General features: G+C 45.3%; 1 protein-coding gene across 3 annotated transcripts in view; it reads right to left on the minus strand.

Annotated features, from left to right (window-relative positions):
* Window positions 1–13,409, minus strand: part of TNRC18 (trinucleotide repeat containing 18) — a 128,049-nt gene that overhangs the window by 13,083 nt on the left and 101,557 nt on the right. For all 3 annotated transcript variants that reach the window (XM_082199562.1, XM_082199561.1, XM_082199560.1), the window contains 4 exons: window positions 7,528–7,979; window positions 4,449–4,643; window positions 1,357–1,498; window positions 231–348 (listed from right to left, as the gene is read on the minus strand). In XM_082199562.1, coding sequence (XP_082055688.1) covers window positions 231–348; window positions 1,357–1,498; window positions 4,449–4,643; window positions 7,528–7,979 — 907 coding nt within the window. The remainder of the gene's footprint in view (window positions 1–230; window positions 349–1,356; window positions 1,499–4,448; window positions 4,644–7,527; window positions 7,980–13,409) is intronic.

Genomic DNA, 13,409 nt, shown 5'->3' on the forward strand with positions numbered 1-13,409 from the left:
CACACATTCGCTCCATAAGACGCACAGACATTCCCCCTCACATTTTAGGAGGAAAAACATGCGTCTTATGGAGCGAAAAATACGGTAAGTCACAGGCAGGAATATCGGTGGGGCATTTCCGTGCCCACCACCCCCAGGGATCAGAGAGCTTTGGGCTTAAGATGTTGCTGGACAACAACTCCCAAGGCACCATGACTTTCCAAGCATGTAGTGCCCGTCCTTTTTCTTACATGTCAGGAGAGTGGACGGTCTTCACGTGGCCGGCGTAGAGGAGCTTGTCATCCATGGGGATGAGGACTCTCAAACCATCCTTTAGCTCGTCTTTGTCGATGATGCAAGAACGGGGGGCTGGAGGGTGACAGAGGGAGGGAGGGAGAGAATTAGCAGCACTTTCAAAGGCAGCAGAAATCTTAACATAGAATCATAGAGTTGGAAGAGACCACAAGGGCAATCGAGTCCAACCCATGTTACCTATGGCATACACAGCCTTCTCCTTTTTTATTTATTTTTTTACATACATACAAAGAAGAAAACATTTAAATGAATTATAAAATTACAAAAACACAAGAGCAACTCTTCCCTCCTGGGGTCTCCAGCACCTGGCATTCAGAAGCACTGATGCCCTCAACTGTGGAGGCAGAGGAGCAGAGTTATCCTGGCAGAGGAGCAGAGCTATCCATAGCCCTCTCCTCTCCTCTGAATTTGTCTAATTCTCTCTTAAAGCCAACCGAGTTGGTGGCCACACTGCCTCCTGTGGCAGGGAGTTCCACTGTCTTTGGAACAACGTTCCTGAACTACGTCTGAAAGCAGTCCCTGTAACTGCCGGGTGAAACTGAAGGATCACAATGATTATGCCAAAATGGCTAAAGTGACTGGAAGGATAAGAAATCAGGAAGACCAAAATTTTAATAAGGAACGGGGGGGGGGGAACTGATAACTTATCTTAAAGACCATTGTAAACAGTTAAAATCATGAGGATTGGAATGATCACTTGTAGTTTAATGGTGAATTTTGGACACAGTGGAGAGGTAAAATATTTGGATCGTCATAAAAGATGCAGGAGAAAATGATTAATAATAGGACCCACAAAGGGGAGGAGGGAAGTCCAAGAGATTCCTTGCAATCTGATTTTTATGATCTGTGTTCGATTTATGACTGCAAGATTTTAATCCGAAAAACCAAATAATTTTTTTAAAGGACCACAAAGATGGCTACCCCCAGCCCTGCATCATCATCATCATCATCGAGGTGGGGGGAGAATACAAACACTCCACAAGAACTGAAAGTTCTTGGAACTGTTTGCAGCCTTTTGGATGGGGCAGGAAGAAATCTAAGGAACCAGGAACCATCTCTCACCCGGAGTCAGCGGCCTTTCCAGGAGCAAACTGAGGGGCACATTCTCATCCTCCGAGAAGCTGCTGTCCTGGTTGGGCTCAAAATCCTCTTCGGCAGCCATGCTCTCCATCAGTTTGCTGACGGCGCCTCCTTTCCCTCGGTTCTGGGCAAGGGACAAAGCAAGTGGGAGTTAGAAAAGCCTTTCTGCCGAGACCCACAGCCCTGGGGCAGAACTTTTCCTGAAGCACCAACTCTCCTCTTCCTCCCCAGCAACCCCCATTCCATCCTCTAGCTTTTCCAAATCTCTCCGTTATCTGCGTTTATTTCCCTCCCCTCAACTGAAATGGCACCGTGGTTTGTGAAGGGCACCAATCTTGGCTAGGGGCCCCAATTCTCCTTGCGGAGCCACAATCCCTAGGGTTTATGCAAAACAAATGCAATACCGTGAAAATCCCTGAAATGAGAAGTAATCGACACGAAATATTATCTTATAGAATTAAACTAAATAACAAAAATCAAAAAGTTTAAGGAAAAAAATTAGAAAAACCTAGAATTGAACAAAGCCTTAACAGGATGCCGGCTACAAACCTCGTTTCACTAAACTATTCAGTTTCCTCAGAAGGAAATAGAGAAATCATAAACCTTAAATGACCAAATTCAAAGAAAGGGGGTAAATCTCCCAAAAGGTCTGAAGTACTATAATCCTAGCTCAACCTAGGTGAAGCAAAGTGCAGTAATAAAGGATTGAGGACTCAGAGGTACAGTTTCTAAAACTGAGTTTACAAAAAAGGTTTGAAAACCTAAATGGCAAGTTTTAGACAAAGCCCAACTTAGAGGAAGCCAAGCACAGTAATAAAGAGTTGAGGACTCAGCTGTGAAAATTTTTGTATTGCCTTTACAAAAAGGTTTTTTTTTAAAAAAACACCCTAAATGTACAAATTTGAAGAAAGGAATACAAGATAAGCTGTTTTAGATTTTAAACAAACTCAAGAACAGCGCTATCCCTGTTGGTTTATATGTGTTGCCACTGTGCAGTGCTAGGGAATGTGTTCAGAAAGGACTCATAATGCTGTCCTACATGCCAGGTAGTGAAATTCCTGCTGATTTATTGTCCAAGGGATCAACACTGTACCTATGTACAGAAACTGGGGTTGGACTGAGATTGTACTGACACACTGCCCAGTGGAGTTCACAGAAAGGGGGAGGATGTTGGTTTCTGTGAGTTGCCACTGTGCAGTTGCTTGGAGTCACAGGGCTCTGCTTTGCATTCCAGAGATTCCAGGCTATTGGAAGTCTCACGGAAGACAGGAGACGGATGTGATGTTACTGGTTTCCTGTTCCTCTGTATTTCAGTTGCTCTCTGCTCTCACAGAGAGAGGATGTTTCTTTTCTGTCTGCATAGTTAGAAATAAAATGCTCTTTGCAATGTGGCTCATACTATCTCAGCTCCTTCCCTGCGTGCTGGATACTCTGGGTGATGGGGAAACGTGCTTGGAGACTCATCAAAGGCTCAGGTCGTTAATCACGTCAGAGGACTTGACCAGAAGAGTCGCTCGGTCGAACGCAAGTCCAACAATCCCTAGGGTAGCTTAACAGCCCAGGGAACTCTGGGAAATGAATAGGGGTCTCCTCGCAAACCTCAGCACACGTAACCAACTACAGCTCCCAGAATCCTTTGGGTGGGAGCCATGGCTGTTTTGGCACCACTGTGCTTTAAATGTATGGTATAAAGGTAAAGGGACCCCTGACCATTAGGTCTAGTCGTGGCCAACTCTGGGGTTGTGGTGCTCATCTCGCTTTATTGGCCGAGGGAGCCGGCGTACAGCTTCCGGGTCATGTGGCCAGCATGACTAAGCCGCTTCTGGCTAACCAGAGCAGCGCACGGAAACGCCGTTTACCTTCCCGCCGGAGTGGTACCTATTTATCTACTTGCACTTTGTGCTTTTGAACTGCTAGGTTGGCAGGAGCAGGGACTGAGCAATGGGAGCTCACCCTGTCATGGGGATTCGAACCGCCGACCTTTTGATCGGCAAGTCCTAGGCTCTGTGGTTTAACACCCAGCGCCACCCGCGTCCCTTTAATGTATGGTGTGGTAGTAGCCTAATTCTGGAAGGGACAGAGATGCTTCTGCAGCCCCCTGTGTGGCTGTGGAGCAGCAGAAGAACCCAGGGTGGCGCATGGGGGCTGCCGAGCGCCTGCTCCGAGGCGGCTCTGGAAATGGCCACTGCTTCCCCAGTGGTACCCATAAGACCAGGAAACTCCTCTGAGGATGGACTGGCTGCAGGGATCAGGGTGGCATTCCTTGTGGGTGCAATATACTAAGGGCCGAGAGCGCACAAAAGGTGTCCAAAATCGCAGTGGGCAGCAAATCAAGCTTCCCTTGGAACCTCACCTTCCTTTATTTTTCTATGGAATTCCAACCCATGAATGCAACTGGATCAGGGGTAGGCAAACTAAGGCCTGGGGGCCAGATCCGGCCCACGGACGGTCCACTAATCAGTGTGTTTTTACATGAATAGAATGTGTCCTTTTAATTGAAATGCACCTCTGGGTTATTTGTGGGGCATAGGAATTCATTCATTCCTCCCCCAAAAAATATAGTCCGGCCCCCCACAAGTTTTGAGGGACGGTGGACCAGCTCCCTGCTGAAAAAGGTTGCTGACCCCTGAATTAGATGCTTTCTGAAATCTCACAAGCTACGGGGGGGGGGACCCAGGTCCGGGGGCAGGGGGCAGTTTGAGCAACCTTGACTGTACCGCCCGCCCCCCCCCCCCGTAACTAGCAAAACCAGAAGCCCATCATGCAAAACAACAAAAACTGCAGAGTGAATTATGCAACACAGCAGAAACGTGTGCAAATTCCCCCCTCATCGATATTATTCAGAATAAATTATGCAAAACGGCAGAATGCATTATGCAAAGTAAGAGCGGGGAAATTTGCAGAGCTACCCTGTATGAATACTTCAGATCTGACCTACACATTTTTTGTGGGGCAGCTGGTTGCTGAAGTGGATTCTACCACTTCGAACCGGGGGGGTGGGTGGATGGAGATGCCATTTTCAAATGCTCCTCCGCACATCTAAGAGGCGCTGCCAGCCTGTGTGAAGACCTCACCTCTTTCTTCACTTCTTTGGCTTTGGCCTTGGTTTTGCTTTTCTTGCTGGAGCCCAGGGAGCTGGTCAGGCTGCCTCGGGCATCAGGCATGGAGCTGGCAATGCCTGGAGGCGAGAGGGAGGAGGAGGAGGACGAGGAAGACGAGGAGGAGGAGGAGGAGGAAGAGCAGAAGGGGCCTTCTTTGCTTTTCTTCTTCTGCACAACAGAAATAAGAAGGGAAAGAAAGTTCTCTGTCAATCAGTATTGCTGGTCAGCAGGAAGGGAAAGGCAGGTGGTCAGTGAGTGCGACTCAAGAGGAGCAGGGGGAACGAAATCTGCCTGGGACTCCTATCCTCTTTTACCTTGCCCAGCCCTAGTCTCAGGTGTGGGGTGGCTGCCTGTGATTTGCTCCAAGGTGCAGGGAACCACATTCTGCACATGCTCAAATGATGCTTTCTGCATAGGTTCTGGAACCGTCGACTACAGCTTCTGCTGAGTCAATCTGGACCGTGTAGTAATAATAATAAATTTTATTTATACCCCGCCCTCCCTAGCCAAGACCGGGCTCAGGGTGGCTAACACCAGGTACAAAAACAGTTGATTAAAATACAACTTAAAACCAAGATTAAAATACAACATTAAAATGCAGCCTCATTTCAGTAGAAACTCAAATCAAAAACTTTTTGGGGATGAAAATGTCAAATCTTCACCAAGGCCAACTATCCAAACGGGTCCTACGTGGGCCAGAAAAAAGTCCCCAAATAGGAGTTCCATCACAGAAGAAGAAAGGATAGAGGGGAAGGGGATCAAGTTGATTCCAAGCCAAAGGCCAGGCAGAACAACTCTGTCTTACAGGCCCTGTGGAAAGAAATCAGATCCCGCAGGGCCCTGGTCTCATGAGACAGAGCGTTCCACCAGGCTGGGGCCAGTGTTGAAAAGGCCCTGGCTCTGGTTGAGGCTAATCTGACTTTCTTAGGGCCCGGGACCTCTAGGGTGTTGCTATTTATGGACCTTAAGGTCCTTCGTGGGGCATACCAGGAGAGGCGGTCCTGTAGGTACGAGGGTCCTAGTAAAGGCAGGAGGTCTGTCTTTCAGCCCAGTTCAAAGAGGACCAGAGAGCAAAGGCCTCTCATGTCATGGAGCCCTTGGAGATGCTTGGCTACATGGACTAGTCGGTCGGACCTCATATAAGGCGTTTGACGAGATGATGCTTTGGGTTCCTTCCAAAACACTACGGAAAACGGATGGCCGGCAGGCATAAATGAGCTGCCAGGAGATCAGACACCACAGAGCAGGCTTCCCCAACCTGGTGACCTCCACATACAACCTCAGCCAGCAGGCTTCATGGCCAGGGATGTTGGTAGCTGCTGTTGTCCAACCACTGGGGTTCACCAGACTGGGGATCAAGGTGGCCGGCCAGGTGCGTGTGGGAAATCAGCAGGCAGGATTTGAGCAACTCTCCCCTCCTGCGGTTTCCAGCAGTGGGTACTGAGAAGCATTTCTGCCTCTGACCGTGGAGGCAGAGAAGAAGACCACCATGTCCAGCAGCCCCCAAAAGCCCTCTCCTCCCATGGATTTGTCTAATCCTCTTTTAAAGCCCTCTCCTCACGTGGAATTTGCCATTTTCTTGGCCAGCCACACCCTGGGCCTTCCAAGGATGAGAAACGAGGTGACAGGCAGGCTGAGATTCCTGCCTTGCAGGGGGTTGGACTAGATGATTCTTGGTGTCCCTTCCAACTCTACCATTCTATGTGTGTGAGCCGTTGGCCCAGGCCAGGGGTCTGCAACCCGTGGCTCTGGAGCCGCATGTGGCTCTTTTACACCTTTGCCGCGGCTCCAGGGCGGATACTAGCGAGGGGAGCATTGTGCGCCCCGACACTCCCCACTGTGGCGGGCGCTGTACTGGCTGTGACGTCGCATGGGGGCAGTGCGTGCGTTAGTCACGCACCGTCCCAACATCACCTTCCCGCCCACCTGCCCGCCCGCTACATTGTAAGGGGCATGTACGCTGGTCACTGCATTGAAAGGGGGCATGTACGCTGGTCACTGTTTTGAAGGGGAGTGAAGAACACACAAACAAAAAGGCAACTTGCTAATTTAACGTTCATTTCTATGAGGAGGAGTAATTCTGAGGGGTCAAACAAAGAAATAATAATAAAAAGTGACAAAAAAGTTATGTTTATAATGACGAGTTTTGCGGCTCCCAGGTTTTTTTTCCCTTCGGAAATGGGTCCAAGTGGCTCTTTTTGTCTTAAAGGTTGCAGACCCCTGGCCCAGGCCCTGTGGCCACTTCTCTAAGAAGACCCCAAGACTCTACAGGCCAGGTCGCATGTGCATCAAAAACTAAATCACATACTCCTTGGTCAACAAACGAATATGGCCAACTCAAGGCAATCGAATGCTTTAATTATGTTCTGCACCCCTGCTCTGTTTAAATATTATGCCTACACAGCCGTACCTTGGTTTTTGAACAGCTTAGTTCTCGTACGTTTTGCCTCCCAAACGCCACAAACCCGGGTGTGAGTGTTCCAGTTTGCCAACTATTTTCGGGAGCCGAAATATCAGATGGGGCTTCCGATTGGCTGCAGGAAGCTCCTGCAGAAGCCGCGCTCTGCTTTCCAAACGTTTTGGAAGTCAAACAGATTTCTGGAATGGATTCTGTTCGACTTCCGAGGTACGACTCTACTACAAACAGTCCCAGTCGCTACCTCCAACAAATTCACATACCTTTGGGTTTTATGCCTCGTTTCCCCCTGACAACAATCGATAATTGCATATGGACTACAGTCATACCTCGGGTTACAGCCGCTTCAGGCTGTGGTTTTTTGAATTATGGACCACCAAAACCCGGAAGAACTGGAATGGGTTACTTCTGGGTTTCAGCAGTCGCGCATGCGCATGGGCAGAAGCTCCGAATCGCAACCCATGCATGCGCAGACGTGGGTTGAGAATGCTGCGAGTTGAGAACGTGCATCCCGCACGGATCACGTTTGCAATCCGAGCGTCCACTGTATGTATATTGTCGCCAGGTCCTGTCTGCTAACACTGCGTTTTGCAGAATTTTGTACAGCCTTTCCCTTTTGCACCTCGTGGTTCGTACCTTACTGAGCTCCTTCCTTTCTTTCCCTTTGCCTCCGTCTTTCTTGGGGCTGAGGGGCGTTCCCTTCACGCAGCGCCCGGCGCCTTTGGCCACGGGGGTCGAGCTGGTCTGCGCTGTGGAGGCCAGCCCGGCCGAAGAGGCCGTGGCGTCGTGGAGGAAGATCCGCTCGCTGCGCCGGCGGCTCCAGAGGTCGTCGTCGCTCGCCTCCAGCCCGAACTCGAAGCTCAGGTCCTTTGGGGACTTCAACTTCTTCAGCTTCCTGCTGCTCTTCTCGGACGCCATCTTGGCCCTCTCCAAGCTGCCTGCAGAGGTAGCGTCCATTGCGCTCCCTGTCTGGGTGCCTGGGGCACTGCCAGCTTCCGCCAGCCCCTTCTTCCCACGCAGGAGGCCGGAGGGAGACTTCTTCCTGATCTTCACCTCGCTCTCAGAGTCCGTGTATTCAAACTCCGTCCCTAAACGTGGAGAAAAGGGGCAGTCAAACCAAGCAACTCGACTGAACTTGGCAAGGTGCGTTCCTGGTCAAGGGCCAAAATCTGCATTTTTGTTTTGGAAGCAAAGAAGCAGGGCCTTTGCTGAGGTGGCCTCTGTAATGGCCTCCACAGCGGCCGGCTCCTCCCTTTTTAGATAGATAGATAGATTTTTCAATTAAATAGCCTGATAACAAGTGTTGAAAATGTAAAGAAACTGAAGGTACTTTTTATCACCTTTGGTGGACGTGCCCGAAGATTAAGGCTTTCTGGGAAATGATATATAATGAAATGAAAAAGGTGCTTAAATGTACTTTCCCTAAGAAACCAGAGGCCTTTCTCTTGGGCATTGTCGGCCAATTGGTGTCAAAGAAAGATAGAACTTTTTTTATGTATGCCACCACAGCAGCAAGAATACTTATCGCAAAGCGTTGGAAGACTCAAGATCTACCCACTCTGGAAGAATGGCAGATGAAGGTGATGGACTATATGGGACTGGCTGAAATGACTGGCAGAATCCGTGACCAGGGGAAAGAGACGGCGGAAGAAGATTGGAAGAAATTTAAAATCTATCTTAAGAAACATTGTAAAATTAATGAAAGCTAAAATGTCGAGGTTTTAGGGAAAAAGGGGTTTACAGCTGTAAAAGATTAAGTAAAAGAAAAGAATAAGGGAAAAATTTGATAAAACTAAAAGCTAGGATTTGCTGAAATAAGTTTGGAAATTGGGATGTAGAAAGGGGAGGTATGGGGAAGTCGGCGAAGTAAGGTTTAAGAAAAAGGGATATGAAATTACACATGTTTGTTTGTGTACTTGTTTGCTTGTAGTGTGTACTGTTTGTGTTTATAAAAACTGTGAAAAACCAATAAAATTTTTATTAAAAAAGATATATTTTTCAATTAAATTTTCTAAATTACATTTTGAAATATTCATTTAAACAACCTTAAAGCAATGACTTCCCTTCTTCTCCTTCCGTGGTTCATTTTGCATACCCTACATCCCTGCATATTTTACATGAACTAACTGAACCATTCAGTAATCCATTGTTACATCCATCAAAACTTATTTACACCGTTGGATTTAGCTTAAGGCTACCAGCATTTTAAAAATAAACACAATAAACGACCAGCTCCTCCCGTATACGACCTTCGAAAAGGTCTTTCGGAGGCTGGCTTGATAGGTAACCGCTTTGGCTCGCTGTTTCCCGGCTGCTGAATTTGCTGCGGTGGTTTTATATTGTCCCATTGCATTTCTATGTACACAGCCAAGAGGCTAGGAAAGGCAGTATATAACAATATTATATATACGTACCACCTTTCACAGCATAGCTTCAAGGCACCTGGCAGCTCAGGAAGATGGCTTATGTTGCAAAAACACACATTGCACATCCCTCCCCCCGGGAAAATAGAAAAAAATATGGATTCTCAGACTTTGGCGTGTGTGTCAAACCATTCAGAAGACATCTGAAACAAGGGGAACTGCCCCCAAATATTCTCTCTCTCTCTCTTCTTTGAAGATATTTATGTGGAAAAGGTTTGACTTTCAGGAGCTCGGACCTCATTTTGACACGCCTACCCAGATGTTTAGAAAGTTAATGTGAGTTTGAATCTTGTTGCCTATTGCTTTATAAATGTTCTGAAGTTTTAAATAATTGTGGTTCATATTTGTTATTGATAACTTTACTGTTTCCTCTTCTTCTAGGAACCTCTTTGAAGTTTGTAGAAGTTTGTTATGCTTCCCTCCCCTTATGGTTTTGATCTATGGGCTACATTTAAAATGAGGCTGCATTTTAAGTTGTATTTTAACCTGTATTTTAAATTGGTTCCCCCCCCCATTATGTTTTTTAATGTATATTTTACTGGTGTTAGCCGCCCTGAGCCCGACTCTGGCCGGGGAGGGCAGGGTATAAATTATTATTATTATTTATTATTATTATTATTATTATTATTATTATTATTATTATTATTATTATTATTGTGTGTGTGTGTGTTTACAATCAAACAGAAGCCCAGTTGTCACTCCCAATACCCTAAAGCCCAAAGTCGTTTTAGTGGCATCCTACTGGCTCTTTCCTTGCATTCTCTTTCAACCGCGAGTCGTGCTTTGAGCCGCAGTCTCCTGGACAAGCGGCTGGTTGGTTTTGAAGCAAAATCAAAACCAAGCAAGCCCCTAAAAGAATCATTTTTGGCCCCAGAGTGGAAGTCAGAGCTCGTAAGCCTCCGGATGGGGGTCTCTCCTTCCAGTGTGCAGCGGCAAAAGAGAGGAAGGGGAAACTGGACCAGCTGAAAGGTGTGAATCTAAAGAAAGCCGTCTACCTGGTTGAGCTTCCCAATGCCAGATCCCCACACTTGCACCCCCTGTTTCTCCCCCTTACCTCACAGACTGAGGGGGGAGAGACATCCCCCCCAAGGAATTACTGGACCCCATGCCTCCTTTTGCCAGAAAGTCTTTTGCTAGCCTGAACCGACATCTCCGTTTCCACATCCAGAAGGAAGGCCAAATTCAGGAAATGAGACTGTGGAAATCCCCCCCCCCAGCGCCGCTCTCGGACCCACAAATGGGTCACGAGGTCCTTTGAGGCGGAGACCTAAGCCTTTGTTTTCTCCAAGCCACGGGTATTTTTCTCAGAAATCCCCCTTGGCTCTGTTCCGACGGTGGGCTCTCTCGCTCCCTTATTCTCAAATGCGTATTTTCAAAATTAAGTTTCCGCTGTGTAAAAGGCGAAAGATTTATACGATCTGAGGCGAAACCAGAGTAAGAAAGAGTGAGGATTGGTTTGAGAAGATACTGAATTATTTGAGTAGGTTTGAACAATTTGGGGGCAATTAAAATGTTAAAAGTTTAAATAAACCTTGTGGAAGGAGGAGTGTTAAGGTATATAGAAGTGCACATATGAATATGTTATTATTGAATATGTATATTATTGAATATTGTATACCCAATGTATCAGCCGCATGGAGGGTTTCACTGTGTTTTGGTGGTTGGTAAAAATTTTATATAAAGTTTCTGCTGCGGACATTACTGAGGGATTGAGGAGATCTAGATCACTCTGGAACAGGGGCAAAGAGAATACCTAAATCGATTCATCCCCCAACTAGAGATGGAAAATCCTGGGGGGGTGCCCCCAAAAAGGTCCCCCCCCCAATTTCCCCGGTTTCTTTCCAGACCTTCCCATCTCTAGTTCCGACCAGAATCCCCAACCGCCCAAAATCAGCAGTGCTCACCTGGGGCCAGGAAGAGAGCAAAACAAAGACTTTCCCACACATTTTTTTTCAAAGCCTGAAGGACAAAGTTGCATTAGGTAATAATAATAATAATAATAATTTATTATTTGTACCCCACCCATCTGGCTGGGTTTCAAAAGCCACTCTGGGCGGCTTCCACAGAGACCAAAAATACACTAAAATGTCACACATTAAAAACTTCCCTGAACATATGTAATAAGTGTTGGAAATGTAAAGAAAAAGAAGGATATTTTTTCCATATGTGGTGGGAATGTAAGAAAAAGGGTTTCTGGGAAATGATATATAATGAGTTAAAAAAGATGTTTAAATACACATTTGTAAAGAAACCAGAAGCCTTTTTGTTGGGAATAACTGGAAGAGAGATAAATAGAAGGGATTATAAACTTTTCCAATACGCAGTAACAGCGGCAAGAATATTAATGGCCCAAAAATGGAAACAAGAGGAGTTACCGACCCTTGAAGAATGGAGAATGAAACTTACGGACTATGCAGAACTGGATAAACTGACTGGGAAGATTAGATACCAACGTGATCACAGGTTCATTGAGGACTGGGGAAAGTTTACAGATTACCTGAAAAGCATATGTGATGAACAGACAACACTAGTAGGATTTAAAGAGGTTTTGTGAGAGTTAAAGATGTATTGTAAAAAAGAAGTAGATCTGAAAAGGATATATTAAATGGCAATATAATATTAGAAAATGTATTAAAATAGAAAATATGGATGATTGGTGGAAAAGCTGGTGGAAGTCCAAAAAGTTGAAATTTGTGAATATTGTTTGGGATGGTGAATTTGTAAAAGAAAAATTTAATAAAAATTATTAACGTCAAAAAAACACCCACAAAACTTCCCTGAACATTACTCAATTGTAATTATTATAAAGGCTTTAAAAAAGAGGGAGGGGGGAATCTGTGCCAAGCTGTCCTTGATTATGAAAAAAAAAAATGAATTTTGCAATCCGTATGAAGAATTCAAACCCGCACATTTCTGCATAATTTAATCTTCCGGTTAAGAAGCCGGACACTGAAGGATCTGGGGGCTGAAGCTTCCTGATCACCAAATGAAGGTGAACAATTCAGGGCCTTAGGGTGAAGGGCAGGTAATCAATAAGAAGGGAGGAGGAAGATGCAGGTGTAACTGAATAATCCATTTCCCCACAAATCTGTTTGCTTGCAAAATGTTTGCCCTTGCACAGTTATGGTAAGTCCATTTATACATCACTGCTGTATCCAAAATCTTTTTTTAAAAAATCGTTCGGAAATGGGGTATTTCCAATACAAAGAGATGTGTGCCTTTGCTGAAGTCAAAATAATAGTTGATGGACTATGTTGAAATGGCAAAACTAACTGGAAGGCTCAGAAACCAAGAGGACAAAAACTTTTAGAAAAGAATGGGGAGAATTTTACTTAGGAGACCATTGTAAGCAGATGAAAACATTAGCAGGATTGTAATCACACTTGTAAGGTAACAAAGACTATGGACAATTTAGATGGATTTTATCATGTGGATAATAGAATAATAATGCAGTTGTAAATGTCAACATTAAGAGCCATGGAGAGGATGGGGGGAAGTCTCAAGATTCAGAGATAGGTATTTATATGGATAGGTAATTGGTTTTGTTTTAAAATGATATTTGTAAAATAAAAATTATTTCAAAAAATTACTTCAAAAAATATAACAACAACAACAACAACAACAACAACTATCTATTTTTATAGTTCAATATAGTTTAATAATATGTTGGTAGTTTAATATAGTTTAATAATATGTCAATAATATTAATATATGACTGCAAGCACCTGGCAATCGTTTTTAATGATTTGTGTGCAATTTTACAAGCATTTACTTACCAAGCAAGACTAACTTATATTAACTTAACCAAAATATACTATGAATTCCCATGTTCTGACTTTTTTGTACCCCTCACTTTTTTGCAATTTGAAAGTGAAAAATTCAACAGGCCCTATTGTTGTAGGGGCCACCTGGAACCGGAGAGAAAGGAAGGACAGAAATACATTCCATAATCATCAAAATTACCCCTGAAATAGCCCTGGGTTATTGCTCTGTGGTTATTGAATGTTGATCTGAGTGTTGAGATGATGGAAACTGAAAACCAGGGACAGAATGGAGAACAGAATGGAGCAGCTGGAAAAGGAGGGAGGAGGTAAG

The sequence above is a fragment of the Podarcis vaucheri genome (genome assembly GCF_965113315.1).
Source record: "Podarcis vaucheri genome assembly, chromosome: 14".
Taxonomy (NCBI): domain Eukaryota; kingdom Metazoa; phylum Chordata; class Lepidosauria; order Squamata; family Lacertidae; genus Podarcis; species Podarcis vaucheri.